Source organism: Bos javanicus, chromosome 22 (assembly GCF_032452875.1).
Source record: "Bos javanicus breed banteng chromosome 22, ARS-OSU_banteng_1.0, whole genome shotgun sequence".
Classification (NCBI taxonomy): domain Eukaryota; kingdom Metazoa; phylum Chordata; class Mammalia; order Artiodactyla; family Bovidae; genus Bos; species Bos javanicus.
Genome location: NC_083889.1, coordinates 49,364,208 through 49,390,464, shown reverse-complemented (window position 1 = coordinate 49,390,464; position 26,257 = coordinate 49,364,208). Strand labels below are relative to the sequence as shown.

Here is a 26,257-nt window from a genome sequence, read left to right as displayed (position 1 = left end):
ACTAGACTCATAATACATTCTGCCAAAAAAGGTAACAAAATGTTCAAATTATTGGTGCATGTATTTCATACCTTAAGAAAAAGAAGCACCACATAAAATAATTGATTTCTTTTCAATATGTGACTTTTAAAACATGCAGATACTTTGTTCTAAAACATACTAATTTCAAAAATGATACTGAAGTAAATTATAGATATACCAGGTTTCAAAAGAAAATTCCACATAGAAGCAGCTAGAATATCTATCTAGTATTTTTCACAGAAAAAAGTCCTTTCGCACACATCTCAGTTTATCTTTTAGTTTAAGTATCCCAGCGAAGTAGCAAACTTACAACTGGGAGCAAAGTAAGTTCTCGATACATCTATTTTCTTTTTTTTTCCTTTGGAGCGTGCAGCTAGGATCTTAGTTCCCTGACCAGGGATTGAACCTGGGCCATTGACGTTGAGTCATATAACCACTGTACAGCTAGAGAAGTCCCTACACCCCTATCCATTTCATTCTGCCTCCTCACAGTGCAAGTATAATCCATTAATGTACATCCCACCTGGACTCCACTGATACGAATGTGCATTTCAGGCCCAAGATGCTACAGACAATACTAACAATGTTTCTTTTTTAGACAAGGTTCTCTCACCTTGTAGGGAGGTTGAGGATGAACAAGAATGCCACCTTCAGTCCTCTGAAGAGACTGCTTCACTTGTTCCAATTTAATGGCCAGGTGAGCTTCAAAGTACTTGCGCAAGGCCATGCAGGTGTGTTTACCAGTCTGCCGGCTAGCGAATATTTCATCATCACTCAGAAGTGCACCCTGATCTTCCAAATTTAGAATCTCCAAAGTACTGATCTATTAAGAAAGGGGCAGAAGAAGGGGGCAAAAGAGAAGAACAAAAAGAAAAAGGAAAAGGAGAAAAAAGTAGAAAGATTTCAGTAGATTTTTATGCTCAAGAAGATTGATAAACATCAAAGTACATCTGTCTGTACATCATGTTAAGAGCAGACATATGAAAACAAAACACTAAACCTATATTGAAAAATGACACAGCTTTCAATCATGTTGAAAGACACAGAGGCACAAAACTGCTTTTAGAACAAGCAATTCTCCCTGTAAGATTACTATCTTCAAGGCAAGTCTACAATGGCATAGTCCTCTAACCACTTAAGAGGAAGAAAAAGTTGTGAATGAAGGAGGGAAAAAGACTTTATCCATAAAAATGACAGAAAAACCCCTCCAGTCAGAAGCTTCCTCTCTTCAGTGCTGCTGAAGGGCAGCCACATCAAGCAGGACCCCACTCCTCACAAAGAGAAGCCACTGAAGAACCTCACCAAGTTCACCAGACGACGAAGACCATCGTAGCGGTCAAAGAGTTCCAACACAGCCCGGAAGGAGAAGCAGATTGAGAAAAACATGGTAGCATGGCAGCATCCTGAGGCATGTGAACATTCCATTAGCCACAGGGTGTAGTTCACCACATCAGACAGAACATTGTGGGGATGCATGCAAACCTGCAAAGGACAAAAATAAAACACAACTTTTTAAAACGTGGGGGAAAGGAACTTCCAGAAGGTATAAAAAATTCACCAGTGTACATAGGTATCTACAAAATACAATAATCATTCCTGAGTAAGTCATTCTGATTTAAAGCTTAAGCTGTAAATAAAATTTTATGACAATCTATTCCTAGGCAGAAAACAATCTAAATTTAGAGAAATGTTTAAATTCCACCTAAGCTTTCGGAGTGTCAAACTTTGCAAATATTTTTATCCTTTAATGCTCACAAAGCTCTGTTACACAGGTATCAGGATCACCACTTAACTAATGAAGTAGCTCAGAGATGTAAGGGACTTTCCCAGGCTGATAAAAAGTTGATAAAAGTAAGGGAGCTGATAAAAGTAACTGAGCCTTCTGATACTGAAATCTCCAAGTTCAGTATCCATTCACTCACTGATTTGTTCACACACATGGTGCTGACTCCTGTCAGACAATGAATTCTGAAGCATTACCCAGGTTTGTTTGGCACTTTTAACCACAATTAATTCTGTACAAATACACACAGATTAGGTTACTACTCTCAAAAGATTACATATCTTTGCAGAAAGCTAGATCGTAACGAGTAAAAAAATTAAAATCAGAAGATTACCCCATTAATAAATTTGCACAGAAGAATAAAGACACCACTGAGAGGAATTTACCAACTTCACTCTATCAGAAAAGCTACAATTGCATAAAATATAGAAGAATGCTCCAGATATAGAAACAAGGGTTGCTGTGGTGTCTAGGGACCCATTTCTTTTCTAATGTATAACCCACTTACATTGAAAAAAAAAAAAAAAAAAAAACATGAAATAAAAAATCTTAACTGGAAAAACAGAAAAACCAGAGGGGTACAGTACCTCTAGAGCCCTAAGAACAACTGGAATGATTTTACTATCTCTACCACAAACTATCCTGTTAACATACACAAAGCATCATCTGTTGTTTTTATAACTGACTCGAAAATGCAAAATGTAACTCTACTGGGGGACACCTGAGAAGAGCCTGAAAACAGAATGCCCTTTCATTAAGGCCTAATCCAACTGTTTAATTGTCTCATCCAAATGCTTTTCTGTGAATGCATGAGAGTAGTCCCACCCTAAACCATTCCCATACATCTGAATGGACTGGACTTACTCTTTCCATGGCATCCTGGTTGTAGGACAGGTAATACAAGCACATGGATACACCAGTTGCAGCCATAGAAGGACGAGGAATTTCCAGTAATTTCTGTACTCCACCGTGCGCAACAAATTCTGTGGCAAACTTATTGTGGAGCAGGAGAGATGCTAGGTGCTACACAAAGAGGATACATATTACCATGGAACAATCTAGAACAAATATCTCTTCACAGAATATTAAGTTGCTAAATACAAAGACTCCTTAGAAGTAGACAACCACCCCCTCAAAACAGAAGTAAAACCAATACTGCTTAAGGGAAACAAAAAAATAAGCAAACAAAAACTGTAGAATTCGGTAACATTGCCTCCTAATACCAAAGTTTTCATGATGGTGAAAAACAAGAAATGAAGAATACTACTGTACATTATGACACACTCCTATAACTGTTTTATTATTACATATCTTCCCTAATGGATTTTTGTCACCCTTTCCATTTTAATCTTTTTAAACATAATCAGCTTTATGTTTTAGCTTTGGCCCAGTCACTGATTTACCCAAAACTCTGCTTTCTTTTAAACTGATACTTGCTTATATCCTCAAAAACAAACTTCAAAAAACTAGTACATTTCTGGTACTAATCAGAATGCACTTTAAATAGACTTTATTAATAATACATTTCATAGCCTCTCTGGGTGGACCTGAACTGGGCAATTTAAGGGCAGGGAGTGCAATGCAAGCAGCAGGCTACTCAATGACTTTGAATCCAGGCCATCATGGATGCAGCCTCATAACTAGAGCTCCCCCTCCTGTTTCTCACACCAAAGTGTCTTCTGGGTCATGAGACAGGCAGCAAGCAGTACAGACAAAACGATACAGATTTGTAACTGATACTTGTACAAATTTCACCAAGGTCAATAGGTGTGTACCCTCTTCAGACATTCTCTCAATACACAGACTCGGACTAATCCTTGTATATAATTCAAACCCCTTCCCTATTAACTTTTCTTGTCTGATACACAAATCTCTACCACCAAGCCTTTCCCTGCTGCTGCTAAGTCGCTTCAGTTGTGTCCGACTCTGTGCGACCCCATAGAGTACTTTCCCTAAGAAACAGCTAAGCCATGTATGGTTCCCTCCCCAATACTCAGACCATTGCATGTGCTTTTTTCTCAAAACCACTACCATAAATTGGCAGTTCCACTGCCAGAATCAGCAGCAGGGAAAACAGAACAAACAAAAGGCTCAATCTTTACCAAGAAGCTTAATTCTAGTTGGCTCAACACAGCCCATACGTGGCTCACCTCACTCTTGTGGGCAAAGACTCTATTTTCACTCCTTATACTGTACCTCCATATAAGGTCTAGTTCTTCATTTACTATTTTAACCCATTTTGTTTCTACTAACTTCAATACTTACCCCTTCTCCTGCACAACTGAGTCTTCCTTTTGAACAAAACCGTACATATAACTTTCTACACTTTTTATTTCCTCATAATAAAGATCTCTTATCTGGTTTTACCCTGTTCATCCTTATTCCATTTTCTCTAACCCCTTATATGATTCTGCATAGAAACAGGTGAATAACGACACCCATTATAGGTTCTCATACAAAGACCTACAGAAATAGCAACTGCCCAAAGCCCTTCTTCCACTATTTCCTTTTCAAGACAGGACGCTGCATCTGAAAGCAATACCTCGGGCCACTGGAGACAACTTTGACCTCCAGCTTCATCCCACTGTTCAAAGTAAAATCATGAGTTTGCATACTTTATACACATACACACACACTGCATTCCACACACAGGGATACATGTTACTTTAATTTATGTCTGACCTCCTCCAAACTTAAAATTTCTGGGGTCTGCAAGTCAAATTTCATCATTTCTATTTAATTCCAATACACTTTGGAACTGTGCTGGCCAACACTGTAGTCATTGGTTACATGTGGCTAATTTCATTAAAATTAAGTTAAAAACTCAGGGGCTCAGTGGCACTAGCTACATTTTACATGCTCATTTGTGGCTAGTAGCCACTGTACTGAAAAGCACAAAGAACATTTCCATCATCACCAAAAGTTCTATTGGACAGTGTAGCTCTGGAATATCAGGAATGAAATTATACCTTTAAAGAGCAAGAACATCATCTCTTTTTCAGAGGTTTTGTCTAGAAGCTACTATTTCTCAAAGAGACCATTCCTTCCTTTGTGCCCCAATACTTCTGTCACAACATCTGTATTTTTAAAAAATCATAGGCTTACATGCCTGGCTCTCTCAACCACATGATAAGCAGCAGAGACTTAATTTATTTGTCTAATACTATAAACATCACAGAACAGTACTGTGTCCATTAGTTACCTGTTAGGTAGAACTGTAATAGCCACAATGTTATTCATTCAACTTAACCTCCCTCCCTTCAGATTACCTTAATCATGAAGAGGTATGGATTTAGTGGGCTACACATACCTGCCCACCTATACTTAGCCCTTTTGCAACCTAGAAATTCCTTTTTACTTTCACTGAATTTGGGTATGTCCCTATTTCTTTATTCATTTTCTGATTTATACTCTAGATAACCTAACATCATACAATATGTATACAGTTAAAAACTTGGTAAGGCTCAACTCTTCTATTTAAACAAGAAATTTTCATTTGTTGCTACTGACACATCTGGTAATAGAAACATTCTAAACAATAAAATCCAGAGATGTTATGTACCAAAACACATAGACAATCCACATTAATTAAATGCTTGGTAACTAATATTTTCAAGAACTTTACCTTGAGCGCCTCAAATGTAAGCAGGACATCATTAGTTTGTTTTAAGTCAATGTAGAACATCATCAACTCCCGTGATCCAAGCTGCATGAATATGGGAAGTAACTGAAATGAACACCAAAAACATGTCTTAACATTTGAATTTATTTTCACATATTTCCTGATAGAAGACTAAAGAAACCCTTCCTCCCTCCTTTATAAAGATAAACATATAAACACATTTTGTTCGAAAAGACCTTATCAGGAGTGACTTCCTTAAGACTTTACCAGTTTGACACAGACTTTTCTGTATTAGAATGAAAACACATCAATGTATAATATGCCACCACAAAATACCCCAGAAATAACACAGTAGTCTTAAAGCATGAACACTACGTTTCCCAGTAAGCTTACCTCCTGATATTCTCCTAAAGGGGTCAAATACTGGAGAATAAGTCGCTGCTCAATAGCAGGAGTCATAGGATAAAGGGTATAATTGGTGCCAATCACCCAGGGGGACATTTCTGACCAGCTGCTATTAGACAATTCAACAAACATGCGGTCTGGATCAGATGATGAAAAACCCAACTTTTGCTTGGCTTTCCTGAAGCTCTCTCTGTCAGCCTGTTTTGTTGACTTGTTTTTCCTCAATGCCCCTTCTTCAAGTTTCGTTGCTGAGTTCACTCTGCTACTGGTCTTGTGGCCTGACTCAAGATGAAAGGAGATCTCCATGTCTCCAGAAGCTTCCTCTTGTTCGCCATCTACTACATCTACAGCCATGTCGCCATAGTCCATATCCACAGCTTCTTCATCCAGAGGCAAAAGGGGTTCAGAGGAGAGCTTTCGTGGGCTAGGACGCTTGCTTTCTTGCCTTGAACCTACTTCCTGAAGCTGCAGCTCCCTCAATCTTCGAAGCACTATTGCCACCTATCAACAGATATTAGAATAAAACAGATTTATCTCTTCTGTATCTTAAAAGAGTCAAGTAATTCTTACTTCCATTTAAGGATACTCAGACAGTTATCTCAATGACTGATAAGAGTACAGATCTGACAAGCATGTTGACTTGATTCCCACAGCTTGATGAAATAAATAATGGCTAAAAGTCTCATTCCTCATAAAATTTCCAAGAATCTAAACCTAAATCTAAATCTAAATCTGCAGATAAAACCTAATTCACAGCACATCTGTCTGGATCATGCTGGACCAGACCATCAAATTTGAAGGGGCAGACACTAGGTATATTCAAAGTTTTTTACAAGTGTCTTTGAAAATCAAACATGAAGGTTTTTCAAACTTTTATCTGTATTCTGTTAAATACTGTCATCCACATTACACATAATTACATAAGCTATTTTTCAAGTTCACCACTTATGTTTTCCTTTAGGTACTCATTTTTTGATCTGATCCAAAACTGTAGTAGTATGGTTAGTTTAAAAAAAAAAAAAGAGTGATCAGGCCTGCAACTTAAACTGAATTAAAAAAAAAAACAAACAATGGTGACCAGACCAGAAGAGGGGTGAATGGATGGATGAGTATGTCATAAATATAAATACAGTAAATGTTCACAATCAATGTAAGTGGTCTATATACAGGTGTTTGCTGTAAAATTGTATTTTGCTATATGTTCGAAATTTTTCATAATCCAAATGTGGGAAAGGAAGAGGGAATGGTACTGTTTATCTGGTACAAACTATCATGATCTTTGACAAAATGAAAAACTGCTATATGCAAGTTAAAGAAAACGTACAGTCAAAACTCTTACATAAGGTAAGAGTTGAAATGCTGATATTATAGCTATACTTTAGTACAATGAATAAGATCTACTGACTCAACTTCAGGTAGCAAGAAAGAATGAGTGAATATACTATCTTACATGAAAAAGTCACTATGACACGGCCCTTACCAGCTGTGAGTTCTCATCCCTGTAGTTAGCAGCGATGTCTTGATTCTCCATAGCACCACCTAACAGACCAGTAGAATATGTCCTCAGTGGCTGATCAGCCTCTCGGGCCCATTTGAAAAGGTTCTCAACAATTCCTTCCTTTAGTAAAGGAAATGAAAGAGTACAAATCAGGTGGGTCAAGATCTCATAATTCCAGATATAAGCAATGACTTCAGTTGATAAAAAAAATTTTTTTAATAAAATATTTCAATATTGCTCATAAGATTACAAAATCTAAGCAAACTAAATGTACTACAGTAGGTGGTTTAAAATAACTGTGCATCTGTGAAACAGTCCTATTTATCCACAAAAACTCAAGCTAAAGATCAACTATCACATAATGTAGCTATTAAGTCCCAAAAGGTTCCATAACCAAGCGTTGGGTACTAAAAATTCTACATGCCTCTTTGAAGTTCACAACGCACAATTAACATTATCAATGTCTAAGAAGTTCTCCATCAAACAAGTGTTTAACTCCACATATCCCACTCTTAGTGTTTATTATGAAATAAAATACATAAACATGTACAGTCCAAAGAAAATGAAAATCACCTCTGTGATTTACCAATGAGCTTAAGAAACAGAAACCTCCCATGTGTCCCTCCCTACCATTTACCTCCTTCCTCTCCAAAGGGTATCTACCTTCCTAAATTTTAATAATTTTGTTGTAGAGCTTTTGTTAAATGTTATAGGCTTTGACCTGTATAAACTGTGTGTGTCATATGTATTTTTCTGCAACTTGTTTCTTTTACTCAACTTTATGTTTTTTACATTCATCTATACTGTTATGTGTAATTGTCACAAACAGTACCCAACATAAGACAGGCCTTACATACAATTACTTAATCCTTGTATCAGCTTTGTATGATGGACAAAGTACTATATTTACAGAAGAGAACACTGTCACAATGAGGTTAAGTAACTTACCAAAGTCACAAAACTAGTAAGTAGCAGAGCTGGGGTCTTATCCCAGGCAGCATAACTCCAAATGCTCTTCACCTCCATGTTCTGCTGCTATTTTGTTTGCTTAACTTTTACCTTTTTGTGTGTGCAAATATGTCCCTAGAGTAGACACCTAGGAACAGAACTACTAAGTCACAGGTGTGTATGTTCAACTTTACTAGAGGCAGCCAAACTATTTTTCAAAGGGATCACAACAATTCACATTTCCGACTTGAATAGTCCATTTCTTTTAATACATCTTACTAAAAGTTGACCACTATCAGACTTTTTTTTTTTTGTAATAAGGTGGGTATGAAAATTTAATGCTTCATTTAACTTGAATTTTCTCATTTACTAATGAGGTTTAGCATTTTTTTCATGCCTTATGATCATTCATACTTTCACCTTCTGTGAAATACTCATGTCTTTTACCAGTGTTTCATGATAAGCACAAAGTCTTAATTTTATGTAATCATATGTAATAATATTTTCTTTTAAACTGTGTGCACTTTATATCTTAAACTCTTCCCTAAGGTCATGGTGTCATTCTCCTATATATTTCTAAGTTTTAAACTTTCTTCAAAAAAGTTATTAACACTCTGAACAATACACTTTGAGAAATTTTGTTTTAAAATACTTACTGATGTGAAAACAAACATTATCATCTACTTTAAGTGTCTTTCATTCTTCTTTCTGAACAGCATAAAAAACCTTAAATACTAACTCCAACTATTCCCTTCCATCTACATGTTACCCAGAATTTGTTCCCTCTTTTGTCCCCCCAAAACTATAGTCAATATTTCTAGGTTTATAGAAGTTCTCTGAAGACATTTTCTACTATGGCCTCTACTGATGCTGTGGCAAAACTTGCTGTTAATTTGCAGGAATCTTTTTTACTCTAGTTGCTTTTAAAATCTTTTGTCTTTGGTATTCTTCTTTGGGCTTTCTGAATCTGAGTGGTCATGTCTTTCATTTATTAAGATCCTAGCCTCATCTCTCTGAATACGGCCTTTCTATTCCGTGCGTGCATGAGAGAGAGAGAGAGAGAAAGAGAATCTGAGTGGTCACGTCTTTCATTTATTTGTAAGATCCTAGCCTCCTGTCTCTGAACACTACCTTTCTATTCTCTTACGTATATGTGTATGTGATCTTTGTGCCCTCACCACACAGCATGTGGGATCACAGTTTCCCAACCAGAGATAAACCCATGCTCCCTGCAGTGGAAGCGGGGACTGTTAACCACTGGACCACCAGGGAAGTTCCTTCTTTTTCTGAAACTCCTTTTAGATATGTTCAAAATTTTCTAATTCTAGTCTCCATGTCTCAACTTCTTTCATATTTTTCTTCTCTTTTCTAAGCACTTCATTCTAGTTCCTTGGTTCATTTTCCAAATGGCCATTTTTCCCAGTCTTATAATTCTGATTTTTCTTTTTTTACATTCAATGATTTCTAACTATTTTAACCATTTTAAGTGTGCAATTCAGTGGGATTAAGTACATTCACAATGCTGTATAACCATTATCACTATATTTCTAGAATTTCATTATCCCAAACAGAAACTCTTTATTCCAGTTTTCAATAATGGATAGAACTGAACAGAAAATCAACAATGAAACAGAGAAGCTGAACAACACTGAAAATCAATTCAATCTAAAAGACATAGAGATAATACTCTATCCAACAAGAGCAGAATATACATTTTTCTCAAGTACAGGTGGAACATCTCCCAGAATAGACCCATATTTTAGGCCACAAAACACATCTTAATAATTTTAAAAGGGCTTACCTCTTAGAAAGATTTTTTTTCAATCACAATGGAATGAAATGTGAAATCAATAACCCAAGAGAAAACTGGAAAATTCATATGTGGAAATTAACAGTCATAACCAACCAATGGGTCAAATTAGAAATCACAGCGAAATTAGTACCTTGAGATGAATGAAAACAAAAACACAACACACCAAAACTGATGGGATGCTACCAAAGCAGTGCAAAGGGCAAAATTTATATCTACAAGTACATAAAAAGAAAAAAAGGTCACAAATTAATAACCTAATTATATACTTCAAGAAATAAGAGCAAATAAAACCCAAAGATAACAGATATAAAAATAATAATAAAGTTTAGAGTGGAGATAGATAAAATATCAAATAGAAAAATATAGAAAATTAATGAAACCAAAAGTTGTTTTTTTGAAAGGATCAAAAAAAATTGACACAGGGCTTCCCTGGTGGTACAGTGTTAAGAATTCACCTTGCAAAACAAGGGACATGGGTTCGATCCCTGGTACAAGAAAATCCCACATGCTGAAAAGCAACTAAACCCATGCACCACAACTACTGAAGCACGTGAGCCCTAGAGCCCACGCTGTGCAACAAGAGAAGCCACCACAATGAGAAGCCTGGGTACTGCAATAAAGAGCAGCCCCAACTGGCCACACTAGAGAAAGCCCAAGAGCAGCAACAAAGACCCGGCACAGCCAAAAATAAATAAGTAATTTTTTTTTAAATTGACAAACCTTGAGCTAGATTGACCTCAAGAAGACGACAAATTACTAGAATCAAAAATAAAAGGGAACACATTACTACCAATTTTACAGAAACAAAGGATTATAAGGGAACTCACTGGCAGACCAGTGGTTAGGACTGTGCTTTCATGTTTGAGAGTACAGGTTAGGTCCCTGCTCAGGGAACTAAGGTCCTGCAAGCCATGTGCTGCACAGTCGAAAAAAAGAGGGGAGGGAGGATTTCAGGAGAACACTATAAACAAAAAATTCAGTAACTTAGGTTAAATGGACAAACTTCTAGAAACACAATCTACAAAAACTGACTAATGAAGAAACAGAAAAACTGAACAGACCTATAACCATTAAGGAGGGTTAATCTGTCATCAAACCCATCCCAAATAGAAAAACCTAGGACCAGATAGTTTACCTGGTAAATTCTACCAAACATTTAAGGAATTAATACCAAGCCTTTTGAAACTCTTCCAAAAAACTGATGAAAAGGGAAAACTTCCCAACTAATTCTATGAAGCCAACATTATCCTGATACCAAATACCCTGATACAAAGACAGTGCAAGAAAACTAGATATCCTTTATGACTACTGGTGTAAAAGTTCTCAAAACATACTTGCAAACTGAATTAAACAGCATCATAAGAGATTACTGTATATACCACAACCAAGTGAATCTACCCAAATGTGCAAATATGGTTCAAAATGCAAAAATCAATCTATGTAACAGACCACATTAATTGAATTCGTGTGAATTAATTCTTGTGAATTAGTAGAAAACCACATGACAGTGTCAACTGATAAGAAAAAAATCATTTGACAGAAGTAAATTTAAGGGCCTAGATCTGATAGATAGAGTGCCTGATGAACTATGGACTGAGGTTCGTGACACTGTACAGGAGACAGGGATCAAGACCATCCCCATGGAAAAGAAATGCAAAAAAGCAAAATGGCTGTCTGGGGAGGCCTTACAAATAGTTGTGAAAGAAGAGAAGCGAAAAGCAAAGGAGAAAAAGGAAAGATATAAACATCTGAATACAGAGTTTCAAAGAATAGCAAGAAGAGATAAGAAAGGCTTCTTCAGCGATCAATGCAAAGAAATAGAGGAAAACAACAGAATGGGGAAAGACTAGGGATCTCTTCAAGAAAATCAGAGACACCAAAGGAACATTTCATGCAAAGATGGGCTCGATAAAGGACAGAAATGGTATGGACCTAACAGAAGCAGAAGATATTAAGAAGAGGTGGCAAGAATACACAGAAGAACTGTACAAAAAAGAGCTTCACGACCCAGATAATCACGATGGTGTGATCACTGACCTAGAGCCAGACATCCTGGAATGTGAAGTCAAGTGGGCCTTAGGAAGCATCACCACGAACAAAGCTAGTGGAGGTGATGGAATTCCAGTTGAGCTATTTCAAATCCTGAAAGATGATGCTGTGAAAGTGCTGCACTCAATATGACAGCAAATTTGGAAAACTCAGCAGTGGCCACAGGACTGGAAAAGGTCAGTTTTCATTCCAATCCCAAAGAAAGGCAATGCCAAAGAATGCTCAAACTACTGCACAATTGCACTCATCTCACACGCTAGTAAAGTAATGCTCAAAATTCTCCAAGCCAGGCTTCAGCAATATGTGAACGGTGAACTTCCTGATGTTCAAGCTGGTTTTAGAAAAGGCAGAGGAACCAGAGATCAAACTGCCACCATCCGCTGGATCACGGAAAAAGCAAGAGAGTTCCAGAAAAGCATCTATTTCTGCTTTATTGACTCTGCCAAAGCCTTTGACTGTGTGGATCACAATAAAGTGTGGAAAATTCTGAAAGAGATGGGAATACCAGACCACCTGATCTGCCTCTTGAGAAATCTGTATGCAGGTCAGGAAGCAACAGTTAGAACTGGACGTGGAACAACAGACTGGTTCCAAATAGGAAAAGGAGTACGTCAAGGCTGTATATTGTCACCCTGCTTATTTAACCTATATGCAGAGTACATCATGAGAAACGCTGAGCTGGATGAAGCACAAACTGGAATCAAGATTGCCAGGAGAAATATCAATAACCTCAGATATGCAGATGACACCACCCTTATGGCAGAAAGTGAAAAGGAACTAAAACGCCTCTTGATGAAAGTGAAAGAGGAAAGTGAAAAAGTTGGCTTAAAGCTCAACATTCAGAAGACGAGGATCATGGCATCTGGTCACATCAGTTCATGGGAAGTGGATGGGGAAACAGTGGAAACAGTGTCAGACTTTATTTTGTTGGGCTCCAAAATCACTGCAGATGGTGACTGCAGCCATGAAATTAAAAGACGCTTACTCCTTGGAAGGAAAGTTATGACCAACCTAGATAGCATATTGAAAAGCAGAGACATTACTTTGCCAACAAAGGTCCGTCTAGTCAAGGCTATGGTTTCTCCAGTAGTCATGTATGGATGTGAGATTTGGACTATAAAGAAAGCTGAGTGCTGAAGAACTGATGTTTTTGAACTATGGTGTTGGAGAAGACTCTTGAGATTCCCTTGAACTGCAGGGAGATCAAACAATCCTAAAGGAAATCAGTCCTGAATATTCATTGGAAGGACTGATGTTGAAGCTGAAACTCCAATATTTTGGCCACCTGATGCGAAGAATTGACTCAATGGAAAAGACCCTGATGCTGGGAAAGATTGAAAGTAGGTGAAGAAGGGGAAGACAGAGGATGAGATGGCTGGATGGCATCACCCGACTCGATGGACATGAGTTTGAGCAAGCTCTGGGAGTTGGTGAAGGACAGGGAAGCCTTGGTGTGCTGCAGTCCATGGGGTTGCAAAGAGTCAGACACGACTGAGTGACTGAACTGAAGGAGAAAGCTGAGCTCAAGGTAATGAAGAGCAGAATGAATAATGCAGAAGGAAGAATAAGTGATCTGAAAGAACACTGGAAATCACCCAAAGAGACAGAAAACCAAAATTTTTTTTAAAGTGAAAGCAACATAAGAGACCTATGGGATAATATAAACCAAATCTATGCATAATAGGGATTCTAGAAGGAGAAGAAAGAGAAAAGGAGACTGAAAATGTATTTAAAGAAATTATGGCTGAAAACTTCCCAAACCTAAAGAACATCTGAGAAGCACAGACGGTCCCAAACAAGATGAACCCATACCTACACTAAGACACATGAAAATAAAAATGGCAAAAGTTAAAGACAGAGGATTCTAAAAATGGCAAGAGAAAAACACGGAGTTAATTACAGGGAAACCCCTAGAAACACTGCAGGCCAGAAGAGAGTGGCAAAATATATTCCAAGTCTTGAAAAGGAAAAATCTGCAACTGAGAATATTCCACCAAGCAAAATCATTTAGAACAGGATGAAAAATAAAGAACTTATCAGGCAAGCAAAAAGTAAAAGAACACAGCAATACTAAGCCTACTATCATATAAAAGAAATATGAAAAGGTCTTCTCTATACAGGAAAGAAGCAAGAAGATATAGAAAGATCACACTGGAAAGTCAGTCACTTAAATTAGCCAGTATACGATCAAAAAGATAAAAAAAAATCCTATTTGAGAAAGTGATGATAAACATAAGGAACAGCAAAAGGATAAAGATGAAGATATTAAAAAAAAGACATTAAAGTCATAAAATGTAGGGAAGGAGAGTAAGAAATACATTTTTTTTTTTAGAATGTGGTCAGGCCTGTATGACTGTCTAAACGAAGCAAAGAGCAAAGGTTAACATATACGTAAAACAAGACAATCACAAATCAAAAATATACAATAGATTCACAAAAACCAAAAAGAAGAGAACATAAACGTAAAATAAAAGGAAATAAGCCAAAATAAAAAAAAGAAAGAAAAAGGAAAATGGAGCAAAGAACCAACTGGAACACAAGGTTTAAAATGGCAATAAATATATATGTATCATTAATTACCTAAATGTCAGTGAAGTGACTGCTCCAATCAAAAGACATTAAGTAGCAGACTGGATAAAAAAACAAGAGCTTTGCTGCCTGAAAGAGACTTACCTTAGGGCAAAGGACACACACAGATTGAGAGTGAGAGGACTGAGAAAGACATTTCAGGCAAACAGAAATGCAAGAAAAGGGGAGTCAATATGTTTATCAGACAAAACAGACTTAAAGGCAAAGGCCATAAAGCAGGACACTATATAATGGTAAAAGGATCAATACAAGACCTTACATCCATCAGCATACATGCACCTAATATGTGTGTGTGCTTAGTCACTTCAGTTGTGTCCGACTCTCTGCAACCCTATGGACCGTGGTCCGCCAGGCTCCTCTGTCCATGGGATTCTCCAGGCAAGAATACTGGAGTGGGTTGCCATTTCCTTCTCCATGCACCTAATATAGGAGTTCACCCAAATACATAAAACAAATACTAACAGATATAAAGGGAGAAGTTAATGGGAATACGATAGGAGACTTAAACACACCACATACATCAATGAACAGATCCTCTAGACAGAAAATCAAGAAGGCGACAGAGATCAAAAATGATATAATAGAAGAGTTAGACTTAATTGATATTTTTCAAGACATTACATCCAAAAACACCCAGGTCACATTGTTTTTAAGTTCACATGGAACCCTCTCTAGGACTGACCACATACTAGGGTAGAAAATCTCAACATTTAAAAGAAATTATTTCAAGCGTCTTCTCTGATCACAATGGCATGAAACTATTAATAGAAATCCAGCAAAGGAAAACAAATGAGAAAATATTAACAGAAATTCACCATGAGAAGAGAAATGAGAAATAAACAATTGCATGGAGACTAAACTATGTGCTACTAAAAAGCCAAAGGGTCAACAAAGAAATCAAAAAGGAAATGATAAAATTACCTTGAAAAACACAACAATGAAAACACAACCATACAAAATTTATACCATGCAGCAGTTCTTAAAGAGACATTCATAGAGATATAGGCCTTTCTCAGTTTAAAAAGAAGAAAAATCTCAAATAAATGACCTATCACCTAAAAGAATTAGAAAAACAAAATCCAAAGTCACCAGAAGGAAGGAAATAAATATCAGAGAGTAAATGAATAAAACAGAGGTTTAAAAAAACAGGGAATTCACTGGCAGCCCAGTGGACAGGACAGCACACTTTTACGGGCCTGGGCTGACCCCTGGTTGGGGAACTAAGATCCCAACCAGAACAGTACAACCAAACAAAAGTACAACAGAAGGAGAAACTAAGAGCTGGCTCTTTGAAAGGGTTAAAAAAAAAACGTCTGACAAACCTCTGGCCATGTTCACCAAGAAGAGACAGAACACAAGTAAAATTAAAAATGAAAAAGGAGAAATCTCAACCCATACTACAGAAATACAAAAGAACTGTAAGAGAATTCTATGAACAATTATATGTTCATACTTTGATGTGACAACCTAGAAGAAATAAGACAACTTTCTACAAACTATACAGCCCAACAAAATCAAATCAAGAATAATTTGAGCCAACTGATCACTAGAAGTGAAACAGAATCTGTAATTAAAAAAAACAAACCTCCCTACAAAGAAAAGTCCAGGCCCAGGTGGCATCACAGGTAAACTGTATCAAACATAAAAAGAACTTATACCAATCCTTCTCAAATTCTTCCAAAAGACAGAAGAGGAGGGGAAGCTCCCAAAGATATTCTAAGAAGCCACCATCACCCTGAGCACAAACCCCCAAAAAAAGATACCACAAAAGAAAATCACATGCCCATATCTTTGATGAATATAGATGAGAAAAATCTCAACAAAATAGCAGCTGAATCCAACAACACATGAAAGGTCACTCACTATGACCAAGTGGGACGCATCCCACATTCACAAGAATGGTTCCACATGTGCAAAGTAATCAATGCAACACACCACAAAACTAAAGTAAAAAACACATGATTATCTCAAAAGATGCAGAAAAGGCATTTGACAAAATTCAACATTCATTCATGATAAAAACTCTAATCAACGTTGAGTACAGAGGAACAAATCTCAACATGATAAAAGCGATTTCTGACAAACCCATTGTCAACATTATGCTCAATGGTGAAAACCTGAAAGCATTCCCGCTAAAATCTGAAACAAGACAAAAAATGCCCATTCTTACCACTTCTATTCAACATAGTATTAGAAGTCCTAGCCTCAGTAATCAGGCAAAGAGAAAGAAATAAAAGGTATCCAAATTGGAAGGGAAGAGGTAAAGTTGTGGATATACACAGATGACATGATACAATATATAGAAAACCCTAAGGACTTCATACAAAAATTACCAGATCTTATAAGTGAATACAGCAAAGTAGTAGAATACGAGATTAACGTGCATAAATCAGTTGTGTAAATTTCTTCACACTACCAACAAAATATCAGAAAGGGAATGTAAAAAAAAAGTTTCTTTTAAAATCACACTAAAAAGAAAAAACAACCTAGGAATAAACCTGATCACAGAAGTGAAAGACTGAGAGGTATAAAATATTAATAAAGGAAATTAAGAGAAATGAAAAGATATCCTATGCTCTTGGATTGGAAGAATTAATACTGTTAAAATGGTGATACTACTCAAAGCAATCTACATGTTGAATGAATCCCTATCAAATTACCCATGATATTTTTTGCACAGCTAGAATAAATAATCCAAAAATTCATATGGAACCATGAAAGACCCAGAATTGCCAAAAGAATCCTTGGGGAAAGTGGGGAATCAAGAGACATAACTCTCCCAGAATTCATACAACACTACAAAGCTACAGCAGTCAAAACAACGTGGTATTGGTACAAAAACAGACATCCACATCAACGGAGCAGAACAGAGCTCAGACATAAACCCACACACCTATGGTCAACCGATCTTCGACCAAGGAGGTAAGAACATAAAATGGGAAAAAGTCTCTTCAGCAAGTGGTACTGGAAAGGTTGGAGTCGTAAATCAATGAGGTTAGGACACAGCCACACATCATGCACAAAAATAAACTCAAAACAGCTAAGACTTAAATGTAATTCAGGACATCATAAAACTTCTAGAAGTTTTGCTAAACATTCTCTGACATAAACTGTAACAATGTTTTCTTAATCTACCAAGGCTTCCTGGTGGCAAACAATCCTAGAGACCCAGATTCAATCCTTAAATTGGGAATATTCCCTAAGAGAGGAAATGGCAACCCGCTCCAGTATTCCTGCCTGGAGAATGCCATGGACAGAGGCGCCTGGAGGGCTACAGTCCATGGGTTTGCAAAGAGTTGGACACGACTGAGCAACTAACATTTTCACTTTACCAAGGTAACAGAAATAAAATAAAAAAGACAAATGAGACCAGATCAAATTTAAAAAGCTTTTGCCCAGCAAAGTAAATCATAAAAAGAAAAGAATAGAAACCCTACAGAAATATTTACAATGATGCAACCAACAAGGAATTTATCTCCAAAATATACAAACAGTTCAAACAACTCAACAACAAAAGACAAGTCAATTTAAAAAAAATAGTAATAATAAAATAAAACAAAACAAATGGGCAGACCTTAATAGACATTTCTCTAAAGAAGACAGTAGGGACATGAAAAGATGCTCAACATCACTAATTATTAGAGAAATCAAAACTACAAGGAGGTACCGTCTCACACCAGAGATGTGTGAATGGCTTCTTTAAAAACTCTATAAATAGGACTCCCCTTGTGATACAGTAGGTGGGAATCCACCTCACAATGCAGGGGACACCAGTTCGATCCCTGGTCCAGGAAGATCCCACAAGTAAGCACACGCACCACAATTACTGAAGCCCACGCACCCAAGAGCCTGCAACAGGAGTGGCAAAACCACAATGAGAAGCCTGTGCACCACAACTAGAGAGTAGCCCCCCCCCCTCCACAACTAGAAAAAGCCTGTATACAGCAAAGAGCCAGCACAACCAAAAATAAATAAGTAAATACATTATTTTGTTTTTGTTTAAAAGTCTACAAATAAGAAATGCTAGAGAGGGTGTGGAGAAAACAGAACCCTCCTGCACTGTTGGTGGGAATGTAAGTTGATGCAGCCACTACAGAAAACAGTATGGAGGCTCCTCAAAAAACTAAAAACAGAGTTAACAGGATGCAGCAAGCCCACTCCTGGACATACATTCAGACAAAAAATACATGCATCCTTACGTTCAGGGCAGAGCTATGCACAACAGCCAAGACACGGAAACAACCTAAGTGCCCATCAATATATGAATGGATGAAGAAGATATGTGTCTATATACAATGGAATACTACTCGGCCATAAAAAAGAACAAAATAATGCCATTTGCAGCAACATGGATACAATTAGAGATTTTCACATTAAACGAAGTCAGACAGAGAAAGACAAATACCATATGAGATATAACTTTCATGTGGTATCTAAAATATGGCACACAAATCCTGGGAATCCCCAGGGAATCTGCCCTTGATGGCCAGTGGGATTTGATTATAGGACTTCCATAGACTGGGGGAAACAGAGACTTTAGTCTTGGAGGGCACAAACGAAATACTGTGCACACCAAGATCCAGAAGAATGGAGCAGTGACAAGAGACTGAACCAAAACTACTGCGAGTGCTGGAAGGTCATCTGTGGAGACGTGGGTCAGCAGTATGTGTGATTACACATAGTAATCAAACCGACAAAAATTAAAGACAAAGATAATATATTAAGAAGAATTGATGCTTTTGAACTGTGGTATTGGAGAGACTCTTGAGAGTCCCTTGGACTGCAAGGAGATCCAACCAGTCCATTCTAAAGGAGATCAGTCCTGGGTGTTCACTGGAAGGACTGATGTTGAAGCTGAAACTCCAATGTTTTGGCCACCTGATGTGAAGAGCTGACTCATTTGAAAAGACCCTGACGTTGGGAAAGATTGAGGGCAGGAGAAGGGGACGACAGAGGATGAGATGGTTAGATGGCACCATCGACTCAATGGACATGAGTTTGGGTAAACTCTGGGAGTTGGTGATGGACAGGAGGCCTGGCGTGCTGCGATTCATGGGGTTGCAAAGAGTCAGACACGACTGAGTGACTGAACTAGAACTGGAATATATTAAAAGCAATGGGAAAAAGGACAAAAAAATATACAAAGGAACTCCCATTGGGCTATCAGCTGAATTCTCAACAGAAACCCTACAAGCCAAAAGGGAATGGCACAATATATTTAAATGATGAAAAGGGAAGAAGCTATACCAAGAATACTCTACCCAGCAAGACTCTCATTCAAATTTGATGGAGAAATCAAAAGCTTTCCAGACAAGTAAAAGTTAAGAGAATTCAGCACCACCAAACCATATTTACAACAAATGCTAAAGGCAAGAAACACAAGAGAAGGAAAACACCTACAGAAAACAAACCCAAAACAATTAAGAAAACAGTAATAGGATCACACATATGGATAATTACTGTAAATGCAAATGGGTTAAATGCAACAACCAAAAGACACAGACTGGCTGGGTGGATGAAAACATGTGCATGTATGTACCTCCACTGACCATATCACTGAGCTTGACCCCCGCAAACTATGCAGTTATTTTATATTGTTAACTTAATCATGTTCCCATTATTGCCTGCAACTGTAATTATCTTTTATTTTTATTTTTTCTAACTATTGACTGTGAAAACTGATAAATACCTTTTACTACTGTGATTATGTAATTATTACTCACTTATACCATTGTGTCATAAGTGGTCAACAGAACAATAACAGAACTCTGTATCAAAGGTACAATAGGAAAAAATGTAATCATTTTTTAAAAATCCAGATAGATGCACATCAGAATTATCTTCAAATTTTAAAAAAATACAAATGCCCAGGTATTGCTTTTTTTCCTCCAGAGATCCAGATATGTGTCTAATGAGCAGTCATGTTTAAAACCAACTGGACTATCTGATGATCTTTTACCTAGTTTGCTTCACTTTTTCTATTTCATATTCAGTGCTCCCATTTCATTTAGTTTATGTTTTCCAATTTCTCCATCTCTTTTTTTTTATGTTCTTTCTCAAGTCTTTATCAGAAGGCTTTCCAATATTTATGTTTTAGAAAACTTACAAATTTTTGCCTAAAAAATTCATAACATTCTGATTCCACTTGTTTGACTTAGTATTAACAGAATGCTAGCTTTCTAATTAAAAAAAAGATATGCAACAAGCAACAAAGGTTTACTGTATAGCATAGGAAACTATAATCAATATCTTATAATAACCTATAATGGAAAATAATTTCAAAAATAATATATGTATAACTGAATCACCTTGCTGTGCACCTGAAACACTGCAGGTCAACTATACTTCAGTAATATATATATAGTGAGGGGGAAAATAAATACAGCACAAATGGACCTATGTACAAAACAGAAACAGGCTCAGAGAACAGACTTGTGTTGCCAAGTGGGCACGTGGGAGGATGACAAGGGACAGACTAGGAGTTTGGGGTAGTAGATATAAACTATTACATTTAGAATAAACAAACAACATCCTGGTGCATAGCACAGGGAACTAGATCCAATCTCCTGAGATATACCATAATGGAAAAGAAAATGGAAATTTACATATATATATAAAAGAATGTATATATGTCTATCACTGAGTCACCTTGCTGTATAACAGAAGTTAACATGTTAAATCAACTATACTTCTACTAAAAAAAAAAAGCAAGCATAAACAAAAAAATAAAACAAAACTTAAAGGTATTCCAATACCTCAGAAAGTGCAAGCCAGCAACTTTTTTTTAAACAACAGCTAAAATAGAATCAGTTTAGTACCCTACAACCAGTTTTTAAATACAAAGAAACTATAAGGACATATAGAACAAAGGGATAAACAATGTTCAAGAAAAGTCTTCCATACATATGGGTCCCAACGTAAAATGTGCAACTATGGGTTCACAAAGTCTGAGAAACATAGCTCTAACGAGCCTTAACAGTAGCTCTGTGAAACACCAGTAGCCAATCTGTCCAAAAATAATGATTTTTTTCTTTTTTGGCCATGTCCCCACAGCATTCATGGAGGAGGCAATGGCACCCCACTCCAGTTCTCTTGCCTGGAAAATCCCATGGATGGAGGAGCCTGGTGGGCTGCCATTTATGGGGTCACACAGAGTCGGACATGACTGAAGTGACTTAGCAGCAGCAGCCACAGCATTCAGGATCGAAGTTCCCCAACCAGGTATTGAACCCATACACCCCACAGTGGAAGCAGAGTCTTAACCACTGAGCCAGGAGCAAAGTCCCCTAAAATAATGATTTCTGACCTATTAATTTACACTCAGCAGTGCCCACAGAACTGGAAATGGTCAGTTTTCATTCCAATCCCAAGAAAGGCCAATGCCAAAGAATCCTCAAACTACTGCACAATTGCACTCATTTCACATGAGAGCAAGGTAATGCTCAAGCTAGGCTTCAACAGTACACGAACCAAGAACTTCCAGATGTACAAGCTGGATTTAGAAAAGGCAGACAAACCAGAGGCAAACAAACCAAATTACCAACACCCCTGGATCATAGAAAAAGCAAGAGAATTCAGAAAAGCATCTACTTCTGCTTCATTGACCACACCAAAGCCTTTGACTGTGTGGATCACAATAAACTGTGAAAAATTCTTCAAGAGATGGGAATACCAGACCACCTTACCTGCCTCCTGAAAAACCTGTATGCAGGTCAAGAAGCAACAGTTAGAACCAGACACGGAACAACGGGCTGGTTCCAAATTGGGAAAGGAGAACGTCAAGGCTGTATGTTGTCACCCTGCTTATTTAACTTATATGCAGAGTACATCATGTGAAATGCTAGGCTGGATGAAGCACAAGCTGCAATCAATATTGCTGTGAAAATTATCAATAACCTCAGATATGCAGATGACACCACCCTAATGGCAGAAAGTAAAGAGGAACTCAAGAGCTTTTTGATGAAGGTGAAAGAGGAGAGTGAAAAAGCTAGCTTAAAACTCAACATTCAAAAAAACTAAGATCATGGCATCCAATCCCATCACTTCATAACAAATAGATGGAAGAAAAATGAAAACAGTGACAGACTTTATTTTCTTGGATTCCAAAATCACTGCAGACGGTGACTACAGCCATGAAACTAAAAGATGCCTGCTCCTTGGAAGAAAAGCTAAACCCAGACGGTATATTAAAAAGCAGAGACATCACTTTGCCGACAAAGGTCCCTATAGTCAAAGCTATGGTTTTTCCAGTAGTCATGCATGGATATGAGAGTTGGACCATAAAGAAAGCTGAAGCCAAAGAATCTATGCTTTTGAACTGCAGCGCTGGAGAAGACTCTGGAGAGTCCCTTGGACTGCAAGCACATCCAACCAGTCAATCCTAAAGGCAATCAGTCCTGAATATTCATTGAAAGGACTGATGCTGAAGCTGAAACTCCAATACTTTGGCCACCTGATGCAAAGAACTGACTCACTGGAAAAGACCCTGATGCTGGCAAAGATTGAAGGTGGGAAAAGGGGACGAGAGGATGAGATGGTTGGATGGCATCACTGACTCAATGGGTATGAGTCTGAGTAAACTCCGGGAGCTGGTGACGGACAGGGAGGCCTGGTGTGCTGGTCCATGGGGTCGCAAAGTGTCAGACATGACTGAGCTGAACCGAGAGATGATTTGCCTACAGTGACAACCAGGAAACTTTTACACAGACTAGTAAACACATCGGTAATCATCTACAAATCTTGTATATACAGATACACTGTTGTAAATGTCTCATTTTCATCATGCTTTTCAAAAGAACTCAACATTAAAACATTTTTCACAGAAGATAGATTTTTTTTGGTCTCTCACAATGGTAACTAATGAGAAATTTTTAAATCCAGTCTACATAATACTGCAAACTATAGCATTAATAACAATGTTATTCTCTAAAATGCATTATATGGTACAATTACATAATAAAATTCTTAACTGTTAAGAAAAATCTATTTCCAGATCTTTCGCTTGGTTTACACATTTAACTATATTGAGACTTCCAGATTGCTTCAGAAGATTAAATTTTTAGTATCTAAAGAAAGCTAGGTGGCATACCCAATTCACACTGCAAATTCTTAAAGGCAAGGGACAAAATATTCACATTACTTCTAAATTGAGCAACTAACATTTTATAACTCAAGTATACAGTCATTATCAAATTACCATTTTCTGGTTTTCACAGCATTCTTATTTGAAAGTATCAGTTTGTGTTTGTCCATCCAAATACATATATAAATATAAGCTCTTGCTGACAAATTATTCTCAGCACATAACATAAAACAGCACAGTACACCCTTCAAATGTTAACTAAGTGAATATAAAATACCATTAAGAACAGAATAGGCTTCTTCAGAATGGAATGTCCTTCATCACTGGGGAAGACTACTCATCATTAAGAATAACAGTTTGAATTACTACAGAAATGCAAATCAAAATTACAATGAGGGGCTTTCCTGGTGACTCAGTGGTAAAGAATCCACTTGCCAATGGAGACACTGGTTTGATCCCTGACCTGGGAAGATCGCACATCCCAGGGAGCAACTAACAGCATGCGCCCCAACTACTGAGCCTGTGCTCTAGAACCCAGGAGGTGCAACTACTGAGCCCACACACACCACAGCTACTGAGCCCACGCTCCTGAGAGCCTGTGCGCCACAGGAGAAGCCACTGCAGCGAAAAGCCCGTGCACAAAGTGATGAGAAGCCCCTGCTCCCCAAAACGAAAGGCCCACATATCAACAAACATCCAGCACAGCCAAAAATAAATTATTTTAAAAATATCTTGAGAAAAATGACAATAAAACACAACCATACAAAATCTATGGGATGCAGCAAAAGCAATTCTCAGAGGGAAGTTCAGAGTGATGCAAGCATTCTTCAAAAACAAAAGAAAAATCTCAAACAAGCTAACTTATCACCTAAAAAAATTAGAAAAAAAGAACAAACAAAACTCAAAGTCAGCAGAAGGAAGGAAATAACAAAGATAAGGGAGGAAATAAATACAATAGAGGTTTAAAAAATAGAAAGGGAATTCTAAGGAGCCCGTGCACTGCAACAAGAGAAGCCACGGCAGGAAGAAGCCCAGTGGTCCAGTGGTTAAGACTCTGCACTATCACTGCCAAGAGCCTGGGTTTGATCCCTGGTTGGGGAACTAAGATCCCACAATCCTCGTGGCCCAACCAAAAAAAAAAAAAAAAGAAACCAAGAGTTAATGCTTTGAAATAGTAAATAAAACTAACAAACCTCTGGTCAGGTTTACCAAGAAGAGAAGAGAGAACCCAAACAAAATAAGAAATGAAAAAAGAGAAACCTCAATCCATACCATGCTATGCTATTCTATGCTAAGTCACTTCAGTCGTGTCCGACTCTGTGTGACCCCATAGATGGCAGCCCACCAGGCACCCCCGTCCCTGGGATTCTCCAGGCAAGAACACTGGAGTGGGTTGCCATTTCCTTCTCCAATGCATGAAAGTGAAAAGTGAAAATGAAGTTGCTCCATACCATAGAAGTACAAAAAACCTTAAGAGAAATTTACAATTACATGCCAACAAATTTGACAACCTAGAAGAAACAGGCAACTTTCTAGAAACATACATCCCTCCAAAACGGACTAAGAAGAGACTATTTGAACAGACTGCTCACTAAAAGTGAAATAAAATCTGTAATTTAAAAAACAACAACAAAAAAACTCCCTACAAACAAAAGTCCAGGACCACATGACTTCACAGGCAAGTTCTACCAAACACACAAAGAATTTATATTGATCCTTCTCAAATTCCTTCAAAAGACTGAAGAGGAGACTCCCAAAGACATTCTATGAAGGTACCATCTCCCTGATAGCAAAACCCAGACAAAGATACCATGAAAAAAGAAAATTACAGGGCTTCCTTGGTGGCTCGGGGGTAAAGAATCCACCTGCCAATGCAGATGACATGGGTTTGATCCTTGATGAAGATTCCACAAGCCACTAGAGAGTAGACCCCACTTGCCATAACTAGAAAAAAATTCACACAACAACAAACACCCAATACAGCCAAAAAAGTTTTTGAGGAGAAAAAAAATATATATATTACAGGTCAATATCCTTGATGAATATAGACACAAAACTTCACCACAAAATATTAGCAAACCGAATCCAACAACACCTGAAAAAGATGACATACCACAACCAAGTTAGGATTCATCCCGAGTTAACAAGGATGGTTCACCATATGAAAACCAGTGTAATACACCATATAAACAAATGTTGAAAACCACACAATCATTTCAATAGATACAGAGAAAACATTTGAGAAAATTTAATATCTTTTAATAAACTCTTACTGGGGCTTCCCTAGTGGCTCAGTGGTAAAGAATATACCTGCCAATAAAGGAGATCCCACATGCAGCAGAGCAACCAGGCCTATGCACTGCAACTACTGAGCCTGTCCTCTAGAGGCCAGGAGCTGCACCTACTCAGTCCAAATGCTGCAACTATTGCAGCCTGAACACCCTCTA

The 26,257-nt window shown here is 37.6% G+C and overlaps 1 protein-coding gene across 5 annotated transcripts in view; it reads right to left on the bottom strand.

Moving 5' to 3' along the window:
- The window catches only part of DCAF1 (DDB1 and CUL4 associated factor 1), an 89,611-nt gene that overhangs the window by 34,821 nt on the left and 28,533 nt on the right, over window positions 1–26,257 (bottom strand). For all 5 annotated transcript variants that reach the window (XM_061397484.1, XM_061397481.1, XM_061397485.1 and 2 more), the window contains 6 exons: window positions 7,312–7,449; window positions 5,820–6,332; window positions 5,430–5,531; window positions 2,669–2,827; window positions 1,324–1,503; window positions 635–844 (listed from right to left, as the gene is read on the bottom strand). In XM_061397484.1, coding sequence (XP_061253468.1) covers window positions 635–844; window positions 1,324–1,503; window positions 2,669–2,827; window positions 5,430–5,531; window positions 5,820–6,332; window positions 7,312–7,449 — 1,302 coding nt within the window. The remainder of the gene's footprint in view (window positions 1–634; window positions 845–1,323; window positions 1,504–2,668; window positions 2,828–5,429; window positions 5,532–5,819; window positions 6,333–7,311; window positions 7,450–26,257) is intronic.